At 40.1% G+C, this 27,033-nt stretch overlaps 1 protein-coding gene across 3 annotated transcripts in view; it reads right to left on the bottom strand.

Moving 5' to 3' along the window:
- fgf11b (fibroblast growth factor 11b) overlaps positions 1 to 26,369 on the bottom strand; it is a 47,454-nt gene extending 21,085 nt beyond the window's left edge. For all 3 annotated transcript variants that reach the window (XR_001661376.1, XR_001661377.1, XM_007545901.2), the window contains exon 1: positions 25,358 to 26,369. Coding sequence is in view for 1 of the 3 variants with exons in the window: in XM_007545901.2 (XP_007545963.1) it covers positions 25,358 to 25,550 (193 nt within the window). In the remaining 2 variants the exon portion in view is untranslated. The remainder of the gene's footprint in view (positions 1 to 25,357) is intronic.
- Between the last annotated feature and the right edge of the window lie 664 nt (positions 26,370 to 27,033).

Genomic DNA, 27,033 nt, shown 5'->3' with positions numbered 1-27,033 from the left:
TAATAAAAACTGCTGTTTCTAGAATATTACATCACAAAACAGACATGAGACTCATTACTCAGCAATCTCAAAGGTTTGAACCTCGGTTTGAAATTCAGTTTGGCGTGATCCTGACTGACATCAAAAGAGCTGCCTCAGGCCTTCAAAAAAAAAAGGTAGCTTATGCATTTCGTAAGAGACTCAGAAAACAGCTGTCCTGCTGTCTGGAGAACAGCCCCCACAGCAGAGGACATTCAAAACATCTGACAACATACAAGGCTGTTCAAGACCGTTTATCCTGAAAGCAGACCCAAAGATGCTAAATGAAGTCCCCAAACACCCCAGGATGTTGTCACAGGAGATACTCTGTTGTGAAAGTGTTTGCCTTTACAATCGGGGGTGGAAAAAAAAAAAGGTAAGATAAGGTTAACTTTGAGGAGAAAACTCTCTAAATTGTCACAGGCTAGAAGGATGTTTCCATGAGAACGCTTCCTGGACGTTTGGAGAAACATGGAAGTGTCAAGTTTTGGGAAATGCTTTCCTGCTACATGATCTAGCCAGCTCACCCTGTATCAACTTTTTTTTTTTTCTGGAAAATGTGAAAGCATCTATTAAAAAAAAAAAAGTCAGCTAAATGTGCTAGACTACGTTAAATAATAATAATAATAACCCAAAATACATCAGAACATCCTCCGAGAACCGCTGGAGATTTAGGGAATGGAAAGTCCAAGACGGCTGCCCAAAACTGCTGCTCTTTGCAAATTCAAATAGTGATGGGATAATGCAGGTGTGTGTCCCCCACACACACACCCAGAAACTGGATTTAACTTGGCCTATAGCTGCTGAAGTAACACGACAAAGATTTTCTTATTTCCAGGACCAAAAAGTACATGAAACACAGGGAGTTTGCTTCTGAAGGGTAAAGAGCTTCCAGCTCTGCAGCAAGAAGACACAAACATCATCTGCAAGAATCCTTCAGGACCCCTGACACGGCTCCGCGCAATTTCATTTAGTCCGGCAAATGAAGTGACAAGTCATCTTTACTGCGGCTTTAACAAGGAAGTGTAAACACGGAGCGGAGGTTTAGGACACTGCAGTGAGTCATCCAGGAGTTTCCTCTGAATTAAACTCCTCCCATGCCTTCACACGCGCTCCCAGGAGAAATACCTACGGGGCACAGCTCAATCTACCAGTCTTCCTTGGACTAGAAGGAGGGTGGAGGAAAGAGTGGCAGGGGAGGAAATGATGAGATCCACAGAACTATTTCTCAGAGGAACTGTGCCAGGGTTGAAACAACAGTGAAAGTGTGACCTACTCTCATTGTTTTTCACGCAGCTCCCCACCCATCCTCTCTCTTTCAAAGGTGCATGTCGAGAAAAAAAAAAAAAAAAGTCCCTAATTTTTCGCTGCCCCAGTCATACTTCTTTTTTTTTTTTTTTTTGAATCCGTAACCTTTGAGTTATGTTCTTTTTCATCTCACCTAATAACACAATACATCATCCAATTAGACCACGCGAGCCTGTCATTACACGTCCCCGAAGAGGCGAGCGAGAGAGATGATAGAGTGAGACGGAAAGAGGAATGGGAGGATCAGGGGCGGAGAGATGGGAGCAGAGGGGCCAGAGAGAGAGAGAGAGAGAGAGAGAGAGGGAGATCGTGCAGCCATTAAGAGTGGCAGCTGCATGTGCGCAGGTATAAACTGTTCAACTTTAGTCGGAAATGTAGTTGACAGTTTGTAATCAAGCCTTCAGTACGTCTCATTAAAGGTAATAAACCAAAAGGGTTTCCCTGAATCGAACAGGTCTTTCCCAACATAGTTCATGTCTGTGGAAGCCAATTAAAAACTCAGTGTCACATAACGACACGGTTATATGTGGAAATTATATAAAAATCTGAAACATGTATTTGCATTTAACATGCTTTACTTTAACACTCTTTGAAATTTTAGAGAAACCATTCAGAACTCGTAATATGAGTAGAGTCCACTTTGTTTTATTTGGTCTCNGCCCTGAAGCTCAAAATCAAGTTGTTTCCATTGGTTATTTTAATGTGTTACTCTTTAACGCAGTCCACCCCCTGATATTTGAACGTTTTATTTAAACAGCAGATGTGTCGCATATTTCACAGCTGTGTTCAGGTTTTAACTCTTCTACCTTCCCAAACCCATTTTTCACAGCGTCTAGAGAAACATTCATAATTGCAATGCTTGATTTTTCAGACTTTTTTTTTTTCAGTTCCAGATGTGGCTCCGTCACAGAAAAAAATAGATAAATAAAAATAAAAACGTCACATTTTTGAAAATGCCAAAAAAAAAAAAAAAAACCCTCTCAAGTCAGATCCAGCTCTCCGTCTTGCTGGATGTAAACTTAATCGCCCGAGTTAATCTCGAAGCAGAACGTTCCAAACTCGATGGTTTGTGACCAAACCCCAGCAGAGAGAACGCAAATTATTCAGCAAGTCGACTTGTTTTCCTCATCATGCGCATTTAAGGAGCAAATTGTCAGATAGTGACACACTCTGACAGCAGTCTAACTCTGCCTGGATTAGCAGACACACAGAGTTGTTTGCATGAGCAAAAAGCCGTGGTTTTGCATCATGAGGCCTGGTTTTTGGAGTTTGCTCTGAGAGAGGAAGCAGAGCTGGTGATGGAGATGATTACGTGAAGGACCCGCACGGTGGCTTTGGTTTTGTTTGAAAACGGCTGCTGTCAAGGTGGAGAATGTTTGACGTTTCAAGAGCCAAATGGAGTATCAAACATTTCTGTTGTTTTAATTCAAACCTCCAGTAATCATCTAAACAGAACTAGGTGTACCCACAATTACTAACTCCTAGTTTTTTGTTTTTTGTTTAAGTTGCCCGACTCTTTCTCATTTACTTACGATGGAACAGACCTACTTGCACACTCTTGCATCAGCATTGCCAATTTAATGTGATAACTAAGATTGTGAAGTCATTGGGGATATTAATATATAATACTTAAAGTCATTGGAAATTTTTTTGTTGCTTATATGTATAAATTTGATTTCTTACTTGTATTTCTTTAAGCTTTAGCAGCATGTGAATTAATTTTCCATCCCAGCTTCAAGCAATTTAAGCGTTAAAAATGATCCAGCATTTGTTCTAACATATTTGAAAGGAAATTGTAGTTGGGAACCTCATATATTTATGCGCGATGCAACTTGACACACTACTCGATGGAGTTTGCAAAGCTGTGCAAGAGCTAAGATGCTACCCGCTGTGTACATTAATGTATATTCTGGTACATTTGATGTTTGAATTACCAAAATAGGCAGTTATAAGCACTTTTAAACAGGGGCAAAAGGGTATGCTTTCTCAAATTTTAGCTATCTGCTAGTGGTTGTAGTTATAATGTTTTTTTTTATGAAACACTTGCATGCTTTTCTACTTGTTTTAGTGCAATGAAACTACTTGGCGAGCATGAAGTAAGGTTTAGTTACTGCTAAAAATATGTTATCCTGGAGCTTCCAGATGCTACCCAACTGAGCCCCAGGTTACATATTTTCATCTGGTTGTCATTCCCATCATAAACACACAACCTCTATTGTTTATTTATTTATTTTTTTAGGAAAACACACGTTTGCCAGATACACAATGTGTGTCCACTTTATCTACCTCCGGATAGGTAAATCACTTCAGGGACACACATGTGTGTGTGTGCGTGTGTGTGCGTGTGTGTGTGTGTGTGTGGGCTTGAGTGACAGAAAACATTCACTGATCCAGGTCAGCGGAGAGTGGGTCAAAGAGCTCAACGTCTGTTTATGTGCATTTGCACGCAGGTGTTGTCGCCGCTTCTGACAACATGTTGACTCATCAGCGGCTCGCATCCAAGTGACCTCTTCCCACACGAGGGAAAATGGGATTTGCAGCTTACATGCAGAAATGCGCGGGGTGTCGTGCAGAAAGTGATGCGATTCCCAAAAGCGGTGTAGGAAGTATCACTTCACATGATATGACAATAATATTGATATTTGTCCTTATGTCTTGTAGAGATATACTACAATGCCTAACTAGCCTCAGTGCTAAGACTTAAGGAAGAAATTCCCCTATGCAAATTTATTCTGTTTTACTTTTTCGCCATGCTTTAATGTTTCATTTCAGCAAAATAAACTTTAATAATATAGGTGGAAAATAACTAAAATAAATATAGATGTAGTTGTCTGTTATGAGTTTATGAATAGAGGGAAAACAGCTTAAAAAACCCATCTTGACCCAAAATAAAAGAAATAATGCTCCCCTAGTGAAATCAAGAATCACCTCTTATTAACCTCACATGATTTGAGTTTCTGAATGAAAATAATCACTTCAATAGAACCTATCCAACAACTTGAAGTAGGCAAAAAACAGCTCTAAAAGCAACAGCATCCAACCCAAAGAAGCTCAACAACAAATGAGAAACAAAGTCTTTACCATTTATTGTTGTGAAAAGGTTTGCTAAGCTATTTCCAGGGCTTTGAGATTCCAACAAATCATGCTAAGAGCCATTGAGTACAAATGGAGAAAACACGGAAAGGTGGGGAATCTTATTCCTGAACGACACAAAACTAAATAATTTAAATCTTTACAGGGATAATAGTCATAACATAAAAAAGAAGAAAGCAAAAATTGGTCAAATAGGCCAAAACTTCAGCTAAACACAAAGGCCCATCTCACATTTGACCAAAAGTCATCTCAATGATTTTCAAAGGCGCGCCGCCTCTCATTCAAAGACCGCTAGAGAAAACTAATGGACGGATTTCAAAAAACAATGATCAAAATGACAGTCAAGCGAGGTCATGTGACGGTCTAGAGCTGCTTTGCTTTTTCAGGACTTGACTTGTAATGAAAGGAATTTAAGTATCATGCCTGGTCATCAGTTTGTGGTCTTAAACTCAAGTACACATTGGCAAAACAGCAGAACAATGATCCGAGTACACACGCATGTCCTTGAAACATCAAAGCAGAAAAAAAATGAAGATCTCAAAGCGGCCTAGTTAATATCAAGATTTAAATCTGAGTGAGAACAGAGAAAGAACAAAACGCATCGCTAGTTAACCGTAAACACCTGTTACTAGGTTTAGGGATTCGCTCAAGGTATCGCTGATATTAACAACTAATAAAAATCAGCAAGGGGGAACATGTTATCATTAATGTCATTTCATTTCCAACTGACATTAACACAGAAGGAATTAGGTTCAGATAAACACCGCAGGAGATCATATTTACGAGTGTGTTTTGTTTATTAAATTGTGAGTGCCTCTTATCCCTGCAAAAAAAAAAAAAAAAACTCCAACACGGTTCACAAAGGGATGCCCCCCTCATCCACTTTACATTTGGCATGAACGATCATCTCGAAAATCACCCGGGGTTTGGGGGGGGGGACGGTGCCTCGCCTCCCGGTGCGACCCTTTCACACAGCAATTATGTGTGTCTCTGCTTAAATGAGGTCAGAGCACATAAGAACCCGATCTAATCGCCGCGTGGCTCACGGCTGCCATCAAGGACACTCAGACCCCTTCTCTGCAATGCAATTGTGCCGGTAAAAAAATAAGCAGCAGTCTTTGCTGCTGGCTCAGTGTTGGGGTTGTTGTTTCGCTAAGGTATACATCTTACTTGATTCGAGCACCGTTTTCTTTTTTTTTTCCGTTTGTTTTCTTTTTCGCGGCGGATCTTTCTGTAACTGAGCTCCTCCTGGTAAAAGGTGGAGGTAATTACCAGTGGAGGAGGGGGGGGTGGAGGCTGCATGACTGAGCATCCAAGGGCATTTCTTCTTCTCTCACTTTGACCGAACCAAACAACAGGGGTTTTCCTCGATTCATGCAGCCAGGACTCCCCCGACTCTCCCTTTGTGCTCTCACGGTTGCCTCTCTTTCGGCTTGATCGGGTGCACGTGTGCACATATGTTCGTTTGTCCTGCATGCTGCATGAAAAGGAGTGTGTCTCTCGTGTCATGTTTGATTCTGTGCCAAATAAAATGAGGATCTGATTTTTCTCTCTCTGTTTTTTCTCTCTCTCTTTTCTAAACTGGGCCACAAGCTCTTCTGTGCTGCCGTTAATTATCAACCTTATGAGGAGATGGAGCGAAGCTTGCAAACATCTTTGAGGAAAGCTCCGTGTTTGTCCAGCAATAAAAGAGGGAAGGGCCGGGAGGAGGAAGGGTAAAGGCCAATGATGGAGTGCCAGAGTGCTATAAAGACACGCAGCGTGACAAGCTTTAAAGGAAGTGCAGAAGGATGATGCAGGAAGAAGAAGAAGAAGAAGAAGAAGAAGAAGAAGAAGAAGAAGAAGAAGAAGAAGAAGAAGAAGAAGAAGAAGAAGAAGAAGAAGAAGAGAGCCAATGGGACGCGGCGAGGTTAAAAAAAGAATACGGACGGATCGGGTAGCAGCTTCAACAATGACCTCCTAATATGAATTCAAGGCCTCCTGAATGATTTAACGTGACGGTCTGAGCTGTTCTCAAACTTGGGCCGGAGCTACTGCAGCTTATTAATGCTGCTGACAAGAGCATGTCAAACACAGACGGGAGCAAATAGGACTCGCACTGATTCCCTGACACACATTCAATAATCACATATGCGCTTCATTAGCATTGTGACAAGACCATATCGGTGACGGCTAGCAATATGCTCCGACGGGCGCTGCAGCAGACTTTTAAATTAAACTTGGTGGAAATTTTTTTTTAGAGATGCGAGGAGGAAAATTTGTTGGCGGCAGAAATCGGACTAATTTTCTGCTTGATTTGCAGTAACTGGATGTCCAACCAGTTAAGAACTCCGATTTTTTATTTTTTTTTTCAGGACCACGATGAGTGTTAGCTGGTCAGGCTGACATTACTCTGTGCTGAAACACTTTTGGAGGAAAGAGTCTGTGGTTCATTGATAGAGTGAGAGAGAGAAAGAGAGAGAGAGAGAGAGAGAGAGAGAGAGAGATGTTTAGCAGATAACAGGAAGGCTAAATGCTAAAGGAAAGTTTCTCTCTTTAATCCTGTTGAGTTTTGAACCTCTCTCAATCATTGAACTTGGTGGATTTGGAAATGATTGTCTTTTGTAAAGCTCACAGGTAATATCAGCATCAACATTTGCTAAAATATACACATGGGCATCAATACTTTAGTTATGCTAGTAACTACACTAACTGTGTTAGCTGACAATAATGTACGATTCTAAATCCACATTCAAATATCAATTTTAATTTTTTTTAGAAAAGAATTGCACCATCTTTTCCTGTTTCCGTTCCCTCACACACGCTTCTAGCCTAACATAAACAATGTTGTATTTTTAATAATTTAATAGCTCTTTGGCAGTAATTGGATTCAGTTGAAAACCGCACCAGCACGTCAGAGCTTTACATAAACTGAGCTTGTGACTGGTGCATCTTTAAAAATCATTGCGCAGTCTTTATGCATTTGCTTTGAAATCTTTTTCCCTCTTTTTTTTTTTTTTTTTTCCCACATGAACTGCATATCACACAAGCACAAGAACCTGTCCGCCACGCCGCTACCCTCGCATATCCCTTTGTTCCACGGAGCCTCCAGCAAGGACACAAATAGGCCCTTTAATGCATGCAGAACAAACAAATAGGAGCATCATCAGCGGTGCTAAGGGCTTCGAACCTCTGTCAAAAAGTGTGACGATCACAGCAGCGAACTCAACGCGCAAACAAACCACAAAGGACTCAGAAGGACTTGTATTTGCTTCGATTTAGTCACTCGGTCAAAAGAAAAGTATGAAAACCTTCATTGACAACAGGTAGAGGCAACTTGTCACTGGAGGAGAAACACAGAATAAGTTAAATCAATTAAAAGCAGCAACCTGGAGAGTAGTTGACTGTTTTTTTTTGTTCAGCGCAGCTTTTTCTATCAACCGTGGTATTTTGATCTTTGCTTCAAGTTATAGGATTACAGACATTAATCATGTTTAGCATCTAGAGCCCACATTGTTTTAAATTTAGATTTATTGATTTTTGTTTAAACTGTGCTTTGTCTAAATGACTTTGGGTATAAAACAAAAACAAATCCTCTAATATGTTATTCTGGATCCTCCAGATGTTTCTCAGCCGAACACTGTGTTATATATTTGTCTGATTGTTATTCCTTCCATAAACATACAATCCACGTGTATTGAACTGTCATCAACATTTACAGTTTAAATATTCAAATTGTCCATGTTGGAGTGAATGGGGCTTCGAAGTTCAGAATGTAGCGCCATTAAGCTGCTTTGGCTGGGTCCAATGTTTTTTATTTCCTTTGTTTATTTATTTATTTTGTCTTAAATTTATTTCACACTGCTTAAGATTTGTATTTAGGATTAGAATACTGTTGCATGATACAAATCTCAACCAAGCTTCAGCCTTTCCACGCTAACAATTGTAATTAGCAAGACTGATATTTTTTTTTTTTTGCTACATTTGTAACTTTTGTCCGTCCACAGAGATCTTAGTGAGAAAAAACAGGATTTACAAAAAACACTTCCAAAGAGATTTCTGAAACTTTGTGCAGCAAACTGCACAAATATTTGAATGATCAGCTTAAATTTGGCCGTCAATGATGTTGACATTATTACCACCTGCTGGTGTGGTACAGGTATTACGGCATTTTTAAATTTTTTTATATTATATCCACACCCCAACACCAGCAAAATAATTTAAGGGATGTCCGTAAAAGCGTACCTTATCGTTGTCTTAAGTTGGTCAGATGCTTATCGCTGCAGAACAATTTGAAACCAGCGCCGTGCTAAAATCCAATTGGTTCCCGTTGAGCTGTTTCTGCTGTTTCTCAAAGCGTTACAGAGGCTTCGGTTGAACTTGCTCTGCTTTTAGGAAATTTCTTTTAAGAAATTGGTCAGTTTATCTTTTGAAGGAGATGATGAAGGCCACTGAAAGTCATGAAATAGCCATATAATTTATTCTGGATTAAAAAAAATAAATAATTCAAAGAACATAGCAACATTAGCAGCTAATGGTTAGCCAGTCGTTGAGTTCTGACAGTCACTCTGTCACTGTTTATTTTGATATTTGGTAACGTCCTAAAGTCCAAATGTATTTTTTTTATATATATGTATTTTTCACCTAAATACTTAAAGTGGCTTCCCTTCTTTATAAATGCTACCATACAAATTATTTTAAGGATTTGTGAATTTCCCTCTGCGATTAATAAAGTACATTCATTCATTCACTGGTTGAAGTCACATGCTAAGACCAAATGGGTGATGCTTGCTGAAGCTTAAGATTGCCTAGAATCATTGTGGTGTTTTAGTACCATAATGTACTAAACAACACAAGGATGTCACGTGACCTTGTGACATAAAATCTTGTTGCACCTCCTTTAGATTGATTAACTTGGTCAGAAATGGTCTCTCTGCCCAGACTTATTAGCGGACACTAATTTAAAAATCAAGTACAAGGATCTGGAAATAAATGTTTCTCTTTACCTTTTTAATTCCAATTGGAAAAAATGCCCTTTTCAAACTTTTCAATCAAAGTAATTACTGATGTTCTCGTAACTTCCAAGTGTATTTTTTCATATATATTTTCACCTAAACACTTACTGTGCCTTTATCCTCTCATCATTACCCCACCAGAGGTTCTCTATCCTCCCTCTTCCTCAGGTTGGAGGTAAATTTAATCTAACTTTGTCAGCCTTAATGAAAGAATCCACATATCTCATTTAGCGGGTATGTGTGGGAGGTTAAGGTAGGACCTTCGGGAGGATAACAAAACAACACGGTACTCATTTTATGCACATCTCACATGCCCCTTATTGCTTCGACTGGGATGTATTTTAGTCGACGGGGATTATTTAGATTAAAAAAAAAAACCTCCAGTAATCGAACTCACGTTTCCAGTTTGCTCCCACGTGAGAAAACCGTAGATAAAACAGTTGTGCAAATTTTTTTTTTAAACCACAAGGAGAATTCTGATCATCGCTTATGTGTTTTTTTATTTTTTATTTTTTTTATGTAACAGAACACCGAAGGATTAAATTAACTTTAGGTTTCAGTGGGAATTTAATCTGATCGGTGTATCTCAGGCAAACATTTTTGGAGATAAGCTACATCATCTGCTTTTCGCCACAAACAGCTGCAGCCACAACATCTGTTTCCTGACAGTTTGGATCCCCATGGTGAGCTAAGGGTTGTTTAAAGCTGAAAAATCCTAAGAAGCTGGTGGCACGAGTTCAACAGTAATCAAGTGCTAATCTTTTATTTGTCTCGATGATAAATACTTCTTCAAATCTGATGAACACTGGTTGCAAAGAGGCAGTTCAGCTTCATTGAGGCTAAAGAAATGTGATAACTTGCAAACAGGTAAATGAGAGAAATATTAAAGCTCTTTGCACTTGTTAATATTCCATCAGTTTGCGCTAAAGTCAAATAATAATGTGAATTGTTACCACAAAAACCATCATAATGCACTCATAGTGCTTTGTACAATGCAATGTCATGCATTTCCTTGGGACTTCACAAGAAATGAAAACACCAAGACGTACATTATTGTAACGTGGAATGAAAATTACACAATGCTTTCAGTTTTTAGACTTAAATAAAAAACTGCCTTAGAAAAATTGTCTTTGTCTACAAGAGCATAATCTAAGCAAATGATTTTAGACTTTTTTTTATTTATGTAAAGTAGTGTTTTATTTGGTTGTTTGAACATGCATAAACAGTTTCAGCTTTTGGAGCTAATTTGGTCTCATTCCCAAGTTCTCAGAACAAGCTGTGGCTCTTGAACCTCCATGTTCACGCTGCACTTTTGTGAAGAAGAAAAAAGGTTAAAAAAATAAATAAATAAATAAGGTAAGCTACTTACTACTGGCGTAACGGCAGCAAACGGTTGTTCTATAAAGTATTTCCAGTGGGATGGATAAAAATGCTCAACACGTTATTCAAATTTTCATCAAAAACCACGTTTTATTACACTACCACTTTAATGTTATGAACTATTTTGGCTTAGTTTACTGTAAAATGTCACCATAAAACATACATATGTAAGAAATGACCGAATGTGAAAAAAGGTCAGAGAGTATTTTCACTTCAGAGTGATTTTGCTGAGCTCTTTATTTGCCTCATCATGTGCCTTGAAAGCCACCTGTACATTCTTTGGACGAGGATTCCTCTAAAAATCAGAAAATCACTGCTTTTCTCTTTAGTCTCATATTTACCCCACAGAGATTTGTGTCTCCCCCCCGCTGCACCCATTCTGTATCTCTGACCCCTGCCACAGTCAGTAAAGTTCTGATGGGAAGCTACATAACACTGCATTGTCTGATCAGGTGTTGTTGAGTAAGCGAGTTTGCCGGCCTGATCTCTTGGGGTCAGCTTAATCCTATCCTGTGCTGGATGTCTCCTTGTAACCCGGTCCGCTGTCCGCCCGCCGGGGCCTACGTTTGTGTTCCAACACTCGACTGGCCCCTCGGATGCTTACTCCTACGACATACTACTGCACCTCTCCATGCCAAACAGCTGCAAGATGTCTAGGTTAGCACAATGTTTGCGTGCTCTGGTTTGTAATGACTCAGCTCGCAGTTTTTGTTGCCCTTTTGAGGTTTTGACACTGCGAGGCGTTTCAGCAGTCACCGCAGACATTTCCGTGTAAATAAACCGTGTCAAAACAAAGCGGCGGCGGCGCAAACATTACAGTCCGAGACGCCCACCCCTCCCCCCTTCGAGCTAGAGTCAGCCTTGAGCAAACCAAGAGGTGGGTTGTTGATAAATCGCGACACATTAATGAGCTGAATTGATCACAAAAGAGGGCAACACTGCAGATCGCTGATGGCGAAAGGGCCACCCCCTTCAAAGGGCCCTTCTTCAAAGTACGGAGATCGCACCGGAAACTCTGGTGGAGGCTGACGAGGAGAACAGAAGCATCTAAAATAAGGCCGGCATTGTGCTTTGTCACTGATCTCGTTCCGTCACAGATTTTCTGCAGGTTTTATGGCTGCCCTTATAGTTGTGGAAGCCTCTTGCTTTATGGTAGTAGTAAATATGTGGGAGATTTGTTTTCTTCTTCTTCTTCTTCTTTTAAACATCAGGAGAGCACATTTCTGACGGGACACTAATATGACAGGTTAAACTCTGCTACTTAAAATGTAAGACCCTGTAAGTTGTTTGCTGCGTAAGAGAATACATTACCATAATTTCACTCTACGAAGATGCTTGTGTAGCGACGAAATATCCCTTAATCTGTTTTTACTTTACCGTGTGTAAAGTTTCAAGCTTTCTTTCTTTAACCAGGTGTCGTGCTCTAAATGGCACTCTTAGTAAAAATAATTTTAAAAAACTAATAAAAAAAAAAGACAATGTCACACAGTTAAACATCTCACGTCCAATGCTAAGGATCCGTAAACAGCCTTGGAGACGTATTTCTGAGTGCGTGGCAAAGTGGACTCTTTGGTGGACTCTACCTATAAACTGAAACTGTTTGTTATCCATCAATATATCTGATGTGTACTGATGAGTTTGCCGATGGCACTTGACAAAATGCAATGTCTGTTACTTGTCGTCAGCTGTTGATGACATGATGTGTTTTCATTATGTAAAGCACTTTGAGCTGCTTTGTTTATATACAAATGAACCTGATTGATTGATCCAACAAAAAAAGGCCAAAATAACTGATCATCAGTGAAATAATAAGTATTTAATGTTTCCTAACAATCAGAGTTCCCAAAGTCAATCAGGCAGACGAACATGTGGATGACCTGTAGAAAAGAGAGTTGAGGAAACAAACCCAGGTTGATCTGAAGAGATTGTGGAAAGACATTCTGTCAAAGATCCCTTGGTTTTTACAAAACAGGGCTGTGTACTAAATTAAACATTTTATTTTCCAACTTTGGCACCAGTATCGCTTGCCTGATGCGCGTTTTACACTTTTCAAAGCTGAACCCACAAGCCGAGGGTCTGAGGGTCGTCACGTATTCACGTCAGCTCAAGTGAAGATGACAGACGAGGAAAGGATGAGTGGCAGCAGCATCGTCTGTCAGTTCAACATGGAATTGTCTTTTATTGGCTTTGTCCATTACCCATTTAGTATTTATAAATACATATTTAAAAGCAAAGGCAATAAAACTTCCTGAAATGTAGACTACTAAATTAATTCATGACACATTTTTGAACTTTTTTTTAAAGAGAACTTGCCAAACTTCGGTACTGAATCGTTAATCCTGCATATGATGAGGTTCAATATTACATGATAGGATATATGCAGCCCCAGAGTCTTCTCTTGAGTCTTTTCTTTCAAAAATAAACTTCAGATGCTATTTACGTAGACAGAAAATAGACATGTGAGCCATAGCTGCAGCGTATTGTGCTGAACCCTTTTTCATCCTTTATCCCACACGCAGTTGGGAATCTAAATCCTCTCCAAGGATCTCTCAGTATATCTGCACCCTTAAAAAGCTAATGCACCTCACGTAACCCCGGCAGCTAACACAGGGAACGGGACATCCCAGGAAATGTTTACGTTTTCATGGAAGCATAATGATAATGCAGTAACTGTGTGTAGAGCTTAGAGGCATTTGATTCATGTCCACATATCCCCTCCCCGCCTCTCCGCCGCCACCCCACCCTACCCCGCCTCTGTTGGCACCGCAATGCCAGCCAAACATCTGGTATGATTATGTAAACAGACAGTTGTTTTTTTTTTTTTCCTGAAAGCCACGGATTTCTGAGTTTGTCTAAAAGGGAAGCGGCGTGCTTATACTAAGAGAAATGACTGACACACAATATCATTTTATAATTTTATGTCACATGGATAAGTCTNGCCCGAGTTAATCTCGAAGCAGAACGTTCCAAACTCGATGGTTTGTGACCAAACCCCAGCAGAGAGAACGCAAATTATTCAGCAAGTCGACTTGTTTTCCTCATCATGCGCATTTAAGGAGCAAATTGTCAGATAGTGACACACTCTGACAGCAGTCTAACTCTGCCTGGATTAGCAGACACACAGAGTTGTTTGCATGAGCAAAAAGCCGTGGTTTTGCATCATGAGGCCTGGTTTTTGGAGTTTGCTCTGAGAGAGGAAGCAGAGCTGGTGATGGAGATGATTACGTGAAGGACCCGCACGGTGGCTTTGGTTTTGTTTGAAAACGGCTGCTGTCAAGGTGGAGAATGTTTGACGTTTCAAGAGCCAAATGGAGTATCAAACATTTCTGTTGTTTTAATTCAAACCTCCAGTAATCATCTAAACAGAACTAGGTGTACCCACAATTACTAACTCCTAGTTTTTTGTTTTTTGTTTAAGTTGCCCGACTCTTTCTCATTTACTTACGATGGAACAGACCTACTTGCACACTCTTGCATCAGCATTGCCAATTTAATGTGATAACTAAGATTGTGAAGTCATTGGGGATATTAATATATAATACTTAAAGTCATTGGAAATTTTTTTGTTGCTTATATGTATAAATTTGATTTCTTACTTGTATTTCTTTAAGCTTTAGCAGCATGTGAATTAATTTTCCATCCCAGCTTCAAGCAATTTAAGCGTTAAAAATGATCCAGCATTTGTTCTAACATATTTGAAAGGAAATTGTAGTTGGGAACCTCATATATTTATGCGCGATGCAACTTGACACACTACTCGATGGAGTTTGCAAAGCTGTGCAAGAGCTAAGATGCTACCCGCTGTGTACATTAATGTATATTCTGGTACATTTGATGTTTGAATTACCAAAATAGGCAGTTATAAGCACTTTTAAACAGGGGCAAAAGGGTATGCTTTCTCAAATTTTAGCTATCTGCTAGTGGTTGTAGTTATAATGTTTTTTTTTATGAAACACTTGCATGCTTTTCTACTTGTTTTAGTGCAATGAAACTACTTGGCGAGCATGAAGTAAGGTTTAGTTACTGCTAAAAATATGTTATCCTGGAGCTTCCAGATGCTACCCAACTGAGCCCCAGGTTACATATTTTCATCTGGTTGTCATTCCCATCATAAACACACAACCTCTATTGTTTATTTATTTATTTTTTTAGGAAAACACACGTTTGCCAGATACACAATGTGTGTCCACTTTATCTACCTCCGGATAGGTAAATCACTTCAGGGACACACATGTGTGTGTGTGCGTGTGTGTGCGTGTGTGTGTGTGTGTGTGGGCTTGAGTGACAGAAAACATTCACTGATCCAGGTCAGCGGAGAGTGGGTCAAAGAGCTCAACGTCTGTTTATGTGCATTTGCACGCAGGTGTTGTCGCCGCTTCTGACAACATGTTGACTCATCAGCGGCTCGCATCCAAGTGACCTCTTCCCACACGAGGGAAAATGGGATTTGCAGCTTACATGCAGAAATGCGCGGGGTGTCGTGCAGAAAGTGATGCGATTCCCAAAAGCGGTGTAGGAAGTACCACTTCACATGATATGACAATAATATTGATATTTGTCCTTATGTCTTGTAGAGATATACTACAATGCTTAACTAGCCTCAGTGCTAAGACTTGAGGAAGAAATTTCCCTGTGCAAATTTATTCTGTTTTACTTTTTTGCCATGCTTTAATGTTTCATTTCAGCAAAATAAACTTTAATAATATAGGTGGAAAATAACTAAAATAAATATAGATGTAGTTTTCTGTTATGAGTTTATGAATAGAGGGAAAACAGCTTAAAAAACCCATCTTGACCCAAAATAAAAGAAATAATGCTCCCCTAGTGAAATCAAGAATCACCTCTTATTAACCTCACATGATTTGAGTTTCTGAATGAAAATAATCACTTCAATAGAACCTATCCAACAACTTGAAGTAGGCAAAAAACAGCTCTAAAAGCAACAGCATCCAACCCAAAGAAGCTCAACAACAAATGAGAAACAAAGTCTTTACCATTTATTGTTGTGAAAAGGTTTGCTAAGCTATTTCCAGGGCTTTGAGATTCCAACAAATCATGCTAAGAGCCATTGAGTACAAATGGAGAAAACACGGAAAGGTGGGGAATCTTATTCCTGAACGACACAAAACTAAATAATTTAAATCTTTACAGGGGTAATAGTCATAACATAAAAAGAAGAAAGCAAAAATTGGTCAAATAGGCCAAAACTTCAGCTAAACACAAAGGCCCGTCTCACATTTGACCAAAAGTCATCTCAATGATTTTCAAAGGCGCGCCGCCTCTCATTCAAAGACCGCTAGAGAAAACAAATGGACGGATTTCGAAAAACAATGATCAAAATGACAGTCAAGCGAGGTCATGTGACGGTCTAGAGCTGCTTTGCTTTTTCAGGACTTGACTTGTAATGAAAGGAATTTAAGTATCATGCCTGGTCATCAGTTTGTGGTCTTAAACTCAAGTACACATTGGCAAAACAGCAGAACAATGATCCGAGTACACACGCATGTCCTTGAAACATCAAAGCAGAAAAAAAATGAAGATCTCAAAGCGGCCTAGTTAATATCAAGATTTAAATCTGAGTGAGAACAGAGAAAGAACAAAACGCATCGCTAGTTAACCGTAAACACCTGTTACTAGGTTTAGGGATTCGCTCAAGGTATCGCTGATATTAACAACTAATAAAAATCAGCAAGGGGGAACATGTTATCATTAATGTCATTTCATTTCCAACTGACATTAACACAGAAGGAATTAGGTTCAGATAAACACCGCAGGAGATCATATTTACGAGTGTGTTTTGTTTATTAAATTGTGAGTGCCTCTTATCCCTGCAAAAAAAAAAAAAAAAACTCCAACACGGTTCACAAAGGGATGCCCCCCTCATCCACTTTACATTTGGCATGAACGATCATCTCGAAAATCACCCGGGGTTTGGGGGGGGGGACGGTGCCTCGCCTCCCGGTGCGACCCTTTCACACAGCAATTATGTGTGTCTCTGCTTAAATGAGGTCAGAGCACATAAGAACCCGATCTAATCGCCGCGTGGCTCACGGCTGCCATCAAGGACACTCAGACCCCTTCTCTGCAATGCAATTGTGCCGGTAAAAAAATAAGCAGCAGTCTTTGCTGCTGGCTCAGTGTTGGGGTTGTTGTTTCGCTAAGGTATACATCTTACTTGATTCGAGCACCGTTTTCTTTTTTTTTTCCGTTTGTTTTCTTTTTCGCGGCGGATCTTTCTGTAACTGAGCTCCTCCTGGTAAAAGGTGGAGGTAATTACCAGTGGAGGAGGGGGGGGTGGAGGCTGCATGACTGAGCATCCAAGGGCATTTCTTCTTCTCTCACTTTGACCGAACCAAACAACAGGGGTTTTCCTCGATTCATGCAGCCAGGACTCCCCCGACTCTCCCTTTGTGCTCTCACGGTTGCCTCTCTTTCGGCTTGATCGGGTGCACGTGTGCACATATGTTCGTTTGTCCTGCATGCTGCATGAAAAGGAGTGTGTCTCTCGTGTCATGTTTGATTCTGTGCCAAATAAAATGAGGATCTGATTTTTCTCTCTCTGTTTTTTCTCTCTCTCTTTTCTAAACTGGGCCACAAGCTCTTCTGTGCTGCCGTTAATTATCAACCTTATGAGGAGATGGAGCGAAGCTTGCAAACATCTTTGAGGAAAGCTCCGTGTTTGTCCAGCAATAAAAGAGGGAAGGGCCGGGAGGAGGAAGGGTAAAGGCCAATGATGGAGTGCCAGAGTGCTATAAAGACACGCAGCGTGACAAGCTTTAAAGGAAGTGCAGAAGGATGATGCAGGAAGAAGAAGAAGAAGAAGAAGAAGAAGAAGAAGAAGAAGAAGAAGAAGAAGAAGAAGAAGAAGAAGAAGAAGAAGAAGAAGAAGAAGAGAGCCAATGGGACGCGGCGAGGTTAAAAAAAGAATACGGACGGATCGGGTAGCAGCTTCAACAATGACCTCCTAATATGAATTCAAGGCCTCCTGAATGATTTAACGTGACGGTCTGAGCTGTTCTCAAACTTGGGCCGGAGCTACTGCAGCTTATTAATGCTGCTGACAAGAGCATGTCAAACACAGACGGGAGCAAATAGGACTCGCACTGATTCCCTGACACACATTCAATAATCACATATGCGCTTCATTAGCATTGTGACAAGACCATATCGGTGACGGCTAGCAATATGCTCCGACGGGCGCTGCAGCAGACTTTTAAATTAAACTTGGTGGAAATTTTTTTTTAGAGATGCGAGGAGGAAAATTTGTTGGCGGCAGAAATCGGACTAATTTTCTGCTTGATTTGCAGTAACTGGATGTCCAACCAGTTAAGAACTCCGATTTTTTATTTTTTTTTTCAGGACCACGATGAGTGTTAGCTGGTCAGGCTGACATTACTCTGTGCTGAAACACTTTTGGAGGAAAGAGTCTGTGGTTCATTGATAGAGTGAGAGAGAGAAAGAGAGAGAGAGAGAGAGAGAGAGAGAGAGAGATGTTTAGCAGATAACAGGAAGGCTAAATGCTAAAGGAAAGTTTCTCTCTTTAATCCTGTTGAGTTTTGAACCTCTCTCAATCATTGAACTTGGTGGATTTGGAAATGATTGTCTTTTGTAAAGCTCACAGGTAATATCAGCATCAACATTTGCTAAAATATACACATGGGCATCAATACTTTAGTTATGCTAGTAACTACACTAACTGTGTTAGCTGACAATAATGTACGATTCTAAATCCACATTCAAATATCAATTTTAATTTTTTTTAGAAAAGAATTGCACCATCTTTTCCTGTTTCCGTTCCCTCACACACGCTTCTAGCCTAACATAAACAATGTTGTATTTTTAATAATTTAATAGCTCTTTGGCAGTAATTGGATTCAGTTGAAAACCGCACCAGCACGTCAGAGCTTTACATAAACTGAGCTTGTGACTGGTGCATCTTTAAAAATCATTGCGCAGTCTTTATGCATTTGCTTTGAAATCTTTTTCCCTCTTTTTTTTTTTTTTTTTTCCCACATGAACTGCATATCACACAAGCACAAGAACCTGTCCGCCACGCCGCTACCCTCGCATATCCCTTTGTTCCACGGAGCCTCCAGCAAGGACACAAATAGGCCCTTTAATGCATGCAGAACAAACAAATAGGAGCATCATCAGCGGTGCTAAGGGCTTCGAACCTCTGTCAAAAAGTGTGACGATCACAGCAGCGAACTCAACGCGCAAACAAACCACAAAGGACTCAGAAGGACTTGTATTTGCTTCGATTTAGTCACTCGGTCAAAAGAAAAGTATGAAAACCTTCATTGACAACAGGTAGAGGCAACTTGTCACTGGAGGAGAAACACAGAATAAGTTAAATCAATTAAAAGCAGCAACCTGGAGAGTAGTTGACTGTTTTTTTTTGTTCAGCGCAGCTTTTTCTATCAACCGTGGTATTTTGATCTTTGCTTCAAGTTATAGGATTACAGACATTAATCATGTTTAGCATCTAGAGCCCACATTGTTTTAAATTTAGATTTATTGATTTTTGTTTAAACTGTGCTTTGTCTAAATGACTTTGGGTATAAAACAAAAACAAATCCTCTAATATGTTATTCTGGATCCTCCAGATGTTTCTCAGCCGAACACTGTGTTATATATTTGTCTGATTGTTATTCCTTCCATAAACATACAATCCACGTGTATTGAACTGTCATCAACATTTACAGTTTAAATATTCAAATTGTCCATGTTGGAGTGAATGGGGCTTCGAAGTTCAGAATGTAGCGCCATTAAGCTGCTTTGGCTGGGTCCAATGTTTTTTATTTCCTTTGTTTATTTATTTATTTTGTCTTAAATTTATTTCACACTGCTTAAGATTTGTATTTAGGATTAGAATACTGTTGCATGATACAAATCTCAACCAAGCTTCAGCCTTTCCACGCTAACAATTGTAATTAGCAAGACTGATATTTTTTTTTTTTTGCTACATTTGTAACTTTTGTCCGTCCACAGAGATCTTAGTGAGAAAAAACAGGATTTACAAAAAACACTTCCAAAGAGATTTCTGAAACTTTGTGCAGCAAACTGCACAAATATTTGAATGATCAGCTTAAATTTGGCCGTCAATGATGTTGACATTATTACCACCTGCTGGTGTGGTACAGGTATTACGGCATTTTTAAATTTTTTTATATTATATCCACACCCCAACACCAGCAAAATAATTTAAGGGATGTCCGTAAAAGCGTACCTTATCGTTGTCTTAAGTTGGTCAGATGCTTATCGCTGCAGAACAATTTGAAACCAGCGCCGTGCTAAAATCCAATTGGTTCCCGTTGAGCTGTTTCTGCTGTTTCTCAAAGCGTTACAGAGGCTTCGGTTGAACTTGCTCTGCTTTTAGGAAATTTCTTTTAAGAAATTGGTCAGTTTATCTTTTGAAGGAGATGATGAAGGCCACTGAAAGTCATGAAATAGCCATATAATTTATTCTGGATTAAAAAAAATAAATAATTCAAAGAACATAGCAACATTAGCAGCTAATGGTTAGCCAGTCGTTGAGTTCTGACAGTCACTCTGTCACTGTTTATTTTGATATTTGGTAACGTCCTAAAGTCCAAATGTATTTTTTTTATATATATGTATTTTTCACCTAAATACTTAAAGTGGCTTCCCTTCTTTATAAATGCTACCATACAAATTATTTTAAGGATTTGTGAATTTCCCTCTGCGATTAATAAAGTACATTCATTCATTCACTGGTTGAAGTCACATGCTAAGACCAAATGGGTGATGCTTGCTGAAGCTTAAGATTGCCTAGAATCATTGTGGTGTTTTAGTACCATAATGTACTAAACAACACAAGGATGTCACGTGACCTTGTGACATAAAATCTTGTTGCACCTCCTTTAGATTGATTAACTTGGTCAGAAATGGTCTCTCTGCCCAGACTTATTAGCGGACACTAATTTAAAAATCAAGTACAAGGATCTGGAAATAAATGTTTCTCTTTACCTTTTTAATTCCAATTGGAAAAAATGCCCTTTTCAAACTTTTCAATCAAAGTAATTACTGATGTTCTCGTAACTTCCAAGTGTATTTTTTCATATATATTTTCACCTAAACACTTACTGTGCCTTTATCCTCTCATCATTACCCCACCAGAGGTTCTCTATCCTCCCTCTTCCTCAGGTTGGAGGTAAATTTAATCTAACTTTGTCAGCCTTAATGAAAGAATCCACATATCTCATTTAGCGGGTATGTGTGGGAGGTTAAGGTAGGACCTTCGGGAGGATAACAAAACAACACGGTACTCATTTTATGCACATCTCACATGCCCCTTATTGCTTCGACTGGGATGTATTTTAGTCGACGGGGATTATTTAGATTAAAAAAAAAAACCTCCAGTAATCGAACTCACGTTTCCAGTTTGCTCCCACGTGAGAAAACCGTAGATAAAACAGTTGTGCAAATTTTTTTTTTAAACCACAAGGAGAATTCTGATCATCGCTTATGTGTTTTTTTATTTTTTATTTTTTTTATGTAACAGAACACCGAAGGATTAAATTAACTTTAGGTTTCAGTGGGAATTTAATCTGATCGGTGTATCTCAGGCAAACATTTTTGGAGATAAGCTACATCATCTGCTTTTCGCCACAAACAGCTGCAGCCACAACATCTGTTTCCTGACAGTTTGGATCCCCATGGTGAGCTAAGGGTTGTTTAAAGCTGAAAAATCCTAAGAAGCTGGTGGCACGAGTTCAACAGTAATCAAGTGCTAATCTTTTATTTGTCTCGATGATAAATACTTCTTCAAATCTGATGAACACTGGTTGCAAAGAGGCAGTTCAGCTTCATTGAGGCTAAAGAAATGTGATAACTTGCAAACAGGTAAATGAGAGAAATATTAAAGCTCTTTGCACTTGTTAATATTCCATCAGTTTGCGCTAAAGTCAAATAATAATGTGAATTGTTACCACAAAAACCATCATAATGCACTCATAGTGCTTTGTACAATGCAATGTCATGCATTTCCTTGGGACTTCACAAGAAATGAAAACACCAAGACGTACATTATTGTAACGTGGAATGAAAATTACACAATGCTTTCAGTTTTTAGACTTAAATAAAAAACTGCCTTAGAAAAATTGTCTTTGTCTACAAGAGCATAATCTAAGCAAATGATTTTAGACTTTTTTTTATTTATGTAAAGTAGTGTTTTATTTGGTTGTTTGAACATGCATAAACAGTTTCAGCTTTTGGAGCTAATTTGGTCTCATTCCCAAGTTCTCAGAACAAGCTGTGGCTCTTGAACCTCCATGTTCACGCTGCACTTTTGTGAAGAAGAAAAAAGGTTAAAAAAATAAATAAATAAATAAGGTAAGCTACTTACTACTGGCGTAACGGCAGCAAACGGTTGTTCTATAAAGTATTTCCAGTGGGATGGATAAAAATGCTCAACACGTTATTCAAATTTTCATCAAAAACCACGTTTTATTACACTACCACTTTAATGTTATGAACTATTTTGGCTTAGTTTACTGTAAAATGTCACCATAAAACATACATATGTAAGAAATGACCGAATGTGAAAAAAGGTCAGAGAGTATTTTCACTTTAGATTGATTTTGCTGAGCTCTTTATTTGCCTCATCATGTGCCTTGAAAGCCACCTGTACATTCTTTGGACGAGGATTCCTCTAAAAATCAGAAAATCACTGCTTTTCTCTTTAGTCTCATATTTACCCCACAGAGATTTGTGTCTCCCCCCCGCTGCACCCATTCTGTATCTCTGACCCCTGCCACAGTCAGTAAAGTTCTGATGGGAAGCTACATAACACTGCATTGTCTGATCAGGTGTTGTTGAGTAAGCGAGTTTGCCGGCCTGATCTCTTGGGGTCAGCTTAATCCTATCCTGTGCTGGATGTCTCCTTGTAACCCGGTCCGCTGTCCGCCCGCCGGGGCCTACGTTTGTGTTCCAACACTCGACTGGCCCCTCGGATGCTTACTCCTACGACATACTACTGCACCTCTCCATGCCAAACAGCTGCAAGATGTCTAGGTTAGCACAATGTTTGCGTGCTCTGGTTTGTAATGACTCAGCTCGCAGTTTTTGTTGCCCTTTTGAGGTTTTGACACTGCGAGGCGTTTCAGCAGTCACCGCAGACATTTCCGTGTAAATAAACCGTGTCAAAACAAAGCGGCGGCGGCGCAAACATTACAGTCCGAGACGCCCACCCCTCCCCCCTTCGAGCTAGAGTCAGCCTTGAGCAAACCAAGAGGTGGGTTGTTGATAAATCGCGACACATTAATGAGCTGAATTGATCGTAAAAGAGGGCAACACTGCAGATCGCTGATGGCGAAAGGGCCACCCCCTTCAAAGGGCCCTTCTTCAAAGTACGGAGATCGCACCGGAAACTCTGGTGGAGGTTGACGAGGAGGACAGAAGCATCTAAAATAAGGCCGGCATTGTGCTTTGTCACTGATCTCGTTCCGTCACAGATTTTCTGCAGGTTTTATGGCTGCCCTTATAGTTGTGGAAGCCTCTTGCTTTATGGTAGTAGTAAATATGTGGGAGATTTGTTTTCTTCTTCTTCTTCTTTTAAACATCAGGAGAGCACATTTCTGACGGGACACTAATATGACAGGTTAAACTCTGCTACTTAAAATGTAAGACCCTGTAAGTTGTTTGCTGCGTAAGAGAATACATTACCATATTTTCACTCTAAGAAGATGCTTGTGTAGCGACGAAATATCCCTTAATCTGTTTTTACTTTACCGTGTGTAAAGTTTCAAGCTTTCTTTCTTTAACCAGGTGTCGTGCTCTAAATGGCACTCTTAGTAAAAATAATTTTAAAAAACTAATAAAAAAAAAAGACAATGTCACACAGTTAAACATCTCACGTCCAATGCTAAGGATCCGTAAACAGCCTTGGAGACGTATTTCTGAGTGCGTGGCAAAGTGGACTCTTTGGTGGACTCTACCTATAAACTGAAACTGTTTGTTATCCATCAATATATCTGATGTGTACTGATGAGTTTGCCGATGGCACTTGACAAAATGCAATGTCTGTTACTTGTCGTCAGCTGTTGATGACATGATGTGTTTTCATTATGTAAAGCACTTTGAGCTGCTTTGTTTATATACAAATGAACCTGATTGATTGATCCAACAAAAAAAGGCCAAAATAACTGATCATCAGTGAAATAATAAGTATTTAATGTTTCCTAACAATCAGAGTTCCCAAAGTCAATCAGGCAGACGAACATGTGGATGACCTGTAGAAAAGAGAGTTGATGAAACAAACCCAGGTTGATCTGAAGAGATTGTGGAAAGACATTCTGTCAAAGATCCCTTGGTTTTTACAAAACAGGGCTGTGTACTAAATTAAATTTAACATTCTATTTTCCAACTTTGGCACCAGTATCGCTTGCCTGATGCGCGTTTTACACTTTTCAAAGCTGAACCCACAAGCCGAGGGTCTGAGGGTCGTCACGTATGCACGTCAGCTCAAGTGAAGATGACAGACGAGGAAAGGATGAGTGGCAGCAGCATCGTCTGTCAGTTCAACATGGAATTGTCTTTTATTGGCTTTGTCCATTACCCATTTAGTATTTATAAATACATATTTAAAAGCAAAGGCAATAAAACTTCCTGAAATGTAGACTACTAAATTAATTCATGACACATTTTTGAACTTTTTTTTAAAGAGAACTTGCCAAACTTCGGTACTGAATCGTTAATCCTGCATATGATGAGGTTCAATATTACATGATAGGATATATGCAGCCCCAGAGTCTTCTCTTGAGTCTTTTCTTTCAAAAATAAACTTCAGATGCTATTTACATAGACAGAAAATAGACATGTGAGCCATAGCTGCAGCGTATTGTGCTGAACCCTTTTTCATCCTTTATCCCACACGCAGTTGGGAATCTAAATCCTCTCCAAGGATCTCTCAGTATATCTGCACCCTTAAAAAGCTAATGCACCTCACGTAACCCCGGCAGCTAACACAGGGAACGGGACATCCCAGGAAATGTTTACGTTTTCATGGAAGCATAATGATAATGCAGTAACTGTGTGTAGAGCTTAGAGGCATTTGATTCATGTCCACATATCCCCTCCCCGCCTCTCCGCCGCCACCCCACCCTACCCCGCCTCTGTTGGCACCGCAATGCCAGCCAAACATCTGGTATGATTATGTAAACAGACAGTTGTTTTTTTTTTTTTCCTGAAAGCCACGGATTTCTGAGTTTGTCTAAAAGGGAAGCGGCGTGCTTATACTAAGAGAAATGACTGACACACAATATCATTTTATAATTTTATGTCACATGGATAAGTCTGTTGTGGTTGTTGTAGCAACACAAATGAGTTATGGGGATTTTAATGGCGCAATGGCTTTTGATTGGCTGGAGATTATCACTGTATGCATAAGAGCTCTTTTTAAACTAGTAAAACCACGATAACCACAACAGGCAAATATATTAACTACGTTTTTGTTTGTTTTTTAAAGCAACTTTAAAAACTCTTATCTCCAAATTTAAAAAGCAATTAGCAAGAAAGACGAGGAAAAAACATGAGTAACTCACCTGGTCTTTTCTCGTTACGACCTTTCCGACCCCCGCATAGTCGAACCTTGGATATCAACACCAGAATCTGCTTCTGGCACAAGGACTTGTTGCTCTTGGGACAGGGCTTGCGCTTGTTGGCGACCGGTCGGTTGGCTTGGTCGTCCTTTACTGCCCGTTTCTGTCTGATGAGAGAGCTGGCGAGAGCTGCCATCTTCTGCCCCCCTCACACCTTTGGGAGGGGGGTGTCTTCTTTCCCTGTGCTCCCTTTGCTGATTTGTCTTTTTGCTTTCCTCAAGAAAACTAGAGTAGGACAGATGTTTGAAGGAAACCCCCAAAGGGGAGATTGGGCAACTAAGTGGGTTAACAGCACAGAGTTTAACTTGACAGTTCCCTTGGAGAGGGAAGATCTGTAAAATCAGATGTAGTCCACCGTAAAGAGTCCAGTCAAGGACAAAAATAATAAAAACATAAACGTATCGAAGAGCACAAAAATGTGCTACAGTCACATTTTTAGAACAAGGTTAGAACTGACTTCTGAAAGGTGGGTGGGGAGGGAGACGGAGACATGTTTCTAACCTTCTTCCCCACTCATCTTTCACATCAAGAGGTGCCTCACAAGCCAAGTTCAAAATGTTATATTCCCAAATAGCTAACCTACTTTTAAACAGACAAAAGCAAAAGAGAAGGCGCTCAATTTGTGTCACATATAAAAACTCTTCGACTGAAGAAAAGTGAAGTCATCCTGGATGCTAGGAAACTCTGAAAAGCGCAAGAAAAGCCAAAGTGTTTGTCACCCATCGTACAGTCCACAGAGGTCCAACTTTGCCTCCCATCCGAACGTGGCAGCACGGAATGATGAGCGGATGGTCCCGGTGGTATTCCGGCCGACTTAAATCCAGAGGTGGGAGAGCAGCAGCAGGCGGGACGCTGGGGGTCTTTGTCAGAACAAAGCGGAGACATGGACACAGACAGACAAGAGACTCCTCTTCTGCCTCCGGATGGCACGCTCCTTTCCCACAGCCCTCACAGATCCCCCCCTCCCCACCCTCGCCTCCTCCTCCTCCTCCTCTCTTCCCCCTCCCATTCAAAGTCAGCGAGCGCTTTGCAAGAGTATGTGTGTGTGTGGATTTCGGCAGCCACCATCAGTAGAGGTGACATTCATGAGAAAGAGAGAGAGAGAGAGAGAGAAAGAGATGAGGGGTGTGGGGTGTTGTGGCGAGAGGATATACGGGGGAGGTAAGGATGAGGGGATGCTGTGATGTGTAGGAAAAGAGCTTGCCTAGAAAAAGGATAAAAATGAGGGAGGAAGACGGGAAACGGCGCAAAGAGCACAATTGTGTTATTTTACAGAAATTTCCCCTTAAAAAAAAAAAAAAAGGCTTAAATCATTTTGACTGCCAGACTGAAACAGAGGGGGTGGGGCGAACACGAGGAGGGAGGAGAGGACAGAGGAGCAGATTGTGACAATTTTCTGACTCCTCAAGAGGAACAGCTTCACCCTGAGATACCTTTCCAACACGTTCCTGAATCAGAGGGCAGTATCATCGTACAGATATCAATCTCCATCTCTGTTTAGTGTTTATCCTAAATTCTCTGACCCTTATTTCCCACAGTGAAGTTAGGGTTAGGATAAATCAAGTGATTTTGCTTCCTAATATCGACCGCTGACTTACCTTAACTCTGACAACAGCACA

This window comes from Poecilia formosa, unplaced genomic scaffold (genome assembly GCF_000485575.1).
Source record: "Poecilia formosa unplaced genomic scaffold, Poecilia_formosa-5.1.2 Scaffold14, whole genome shotgun sequence".
In the NCBI taxonomy this organism is placed as follows: domain Eukaryota; kingdom Metazoa; phylum Chordata; class Actinopteri; order Cyprinodontiformes; family Poeciliidae; genus Poecilia; species Poecilia formosa.
Note: the sequence above shows the minus strand (reverse complement) of the source record. Positions and strands in the feature narration are given on the sequence as shown.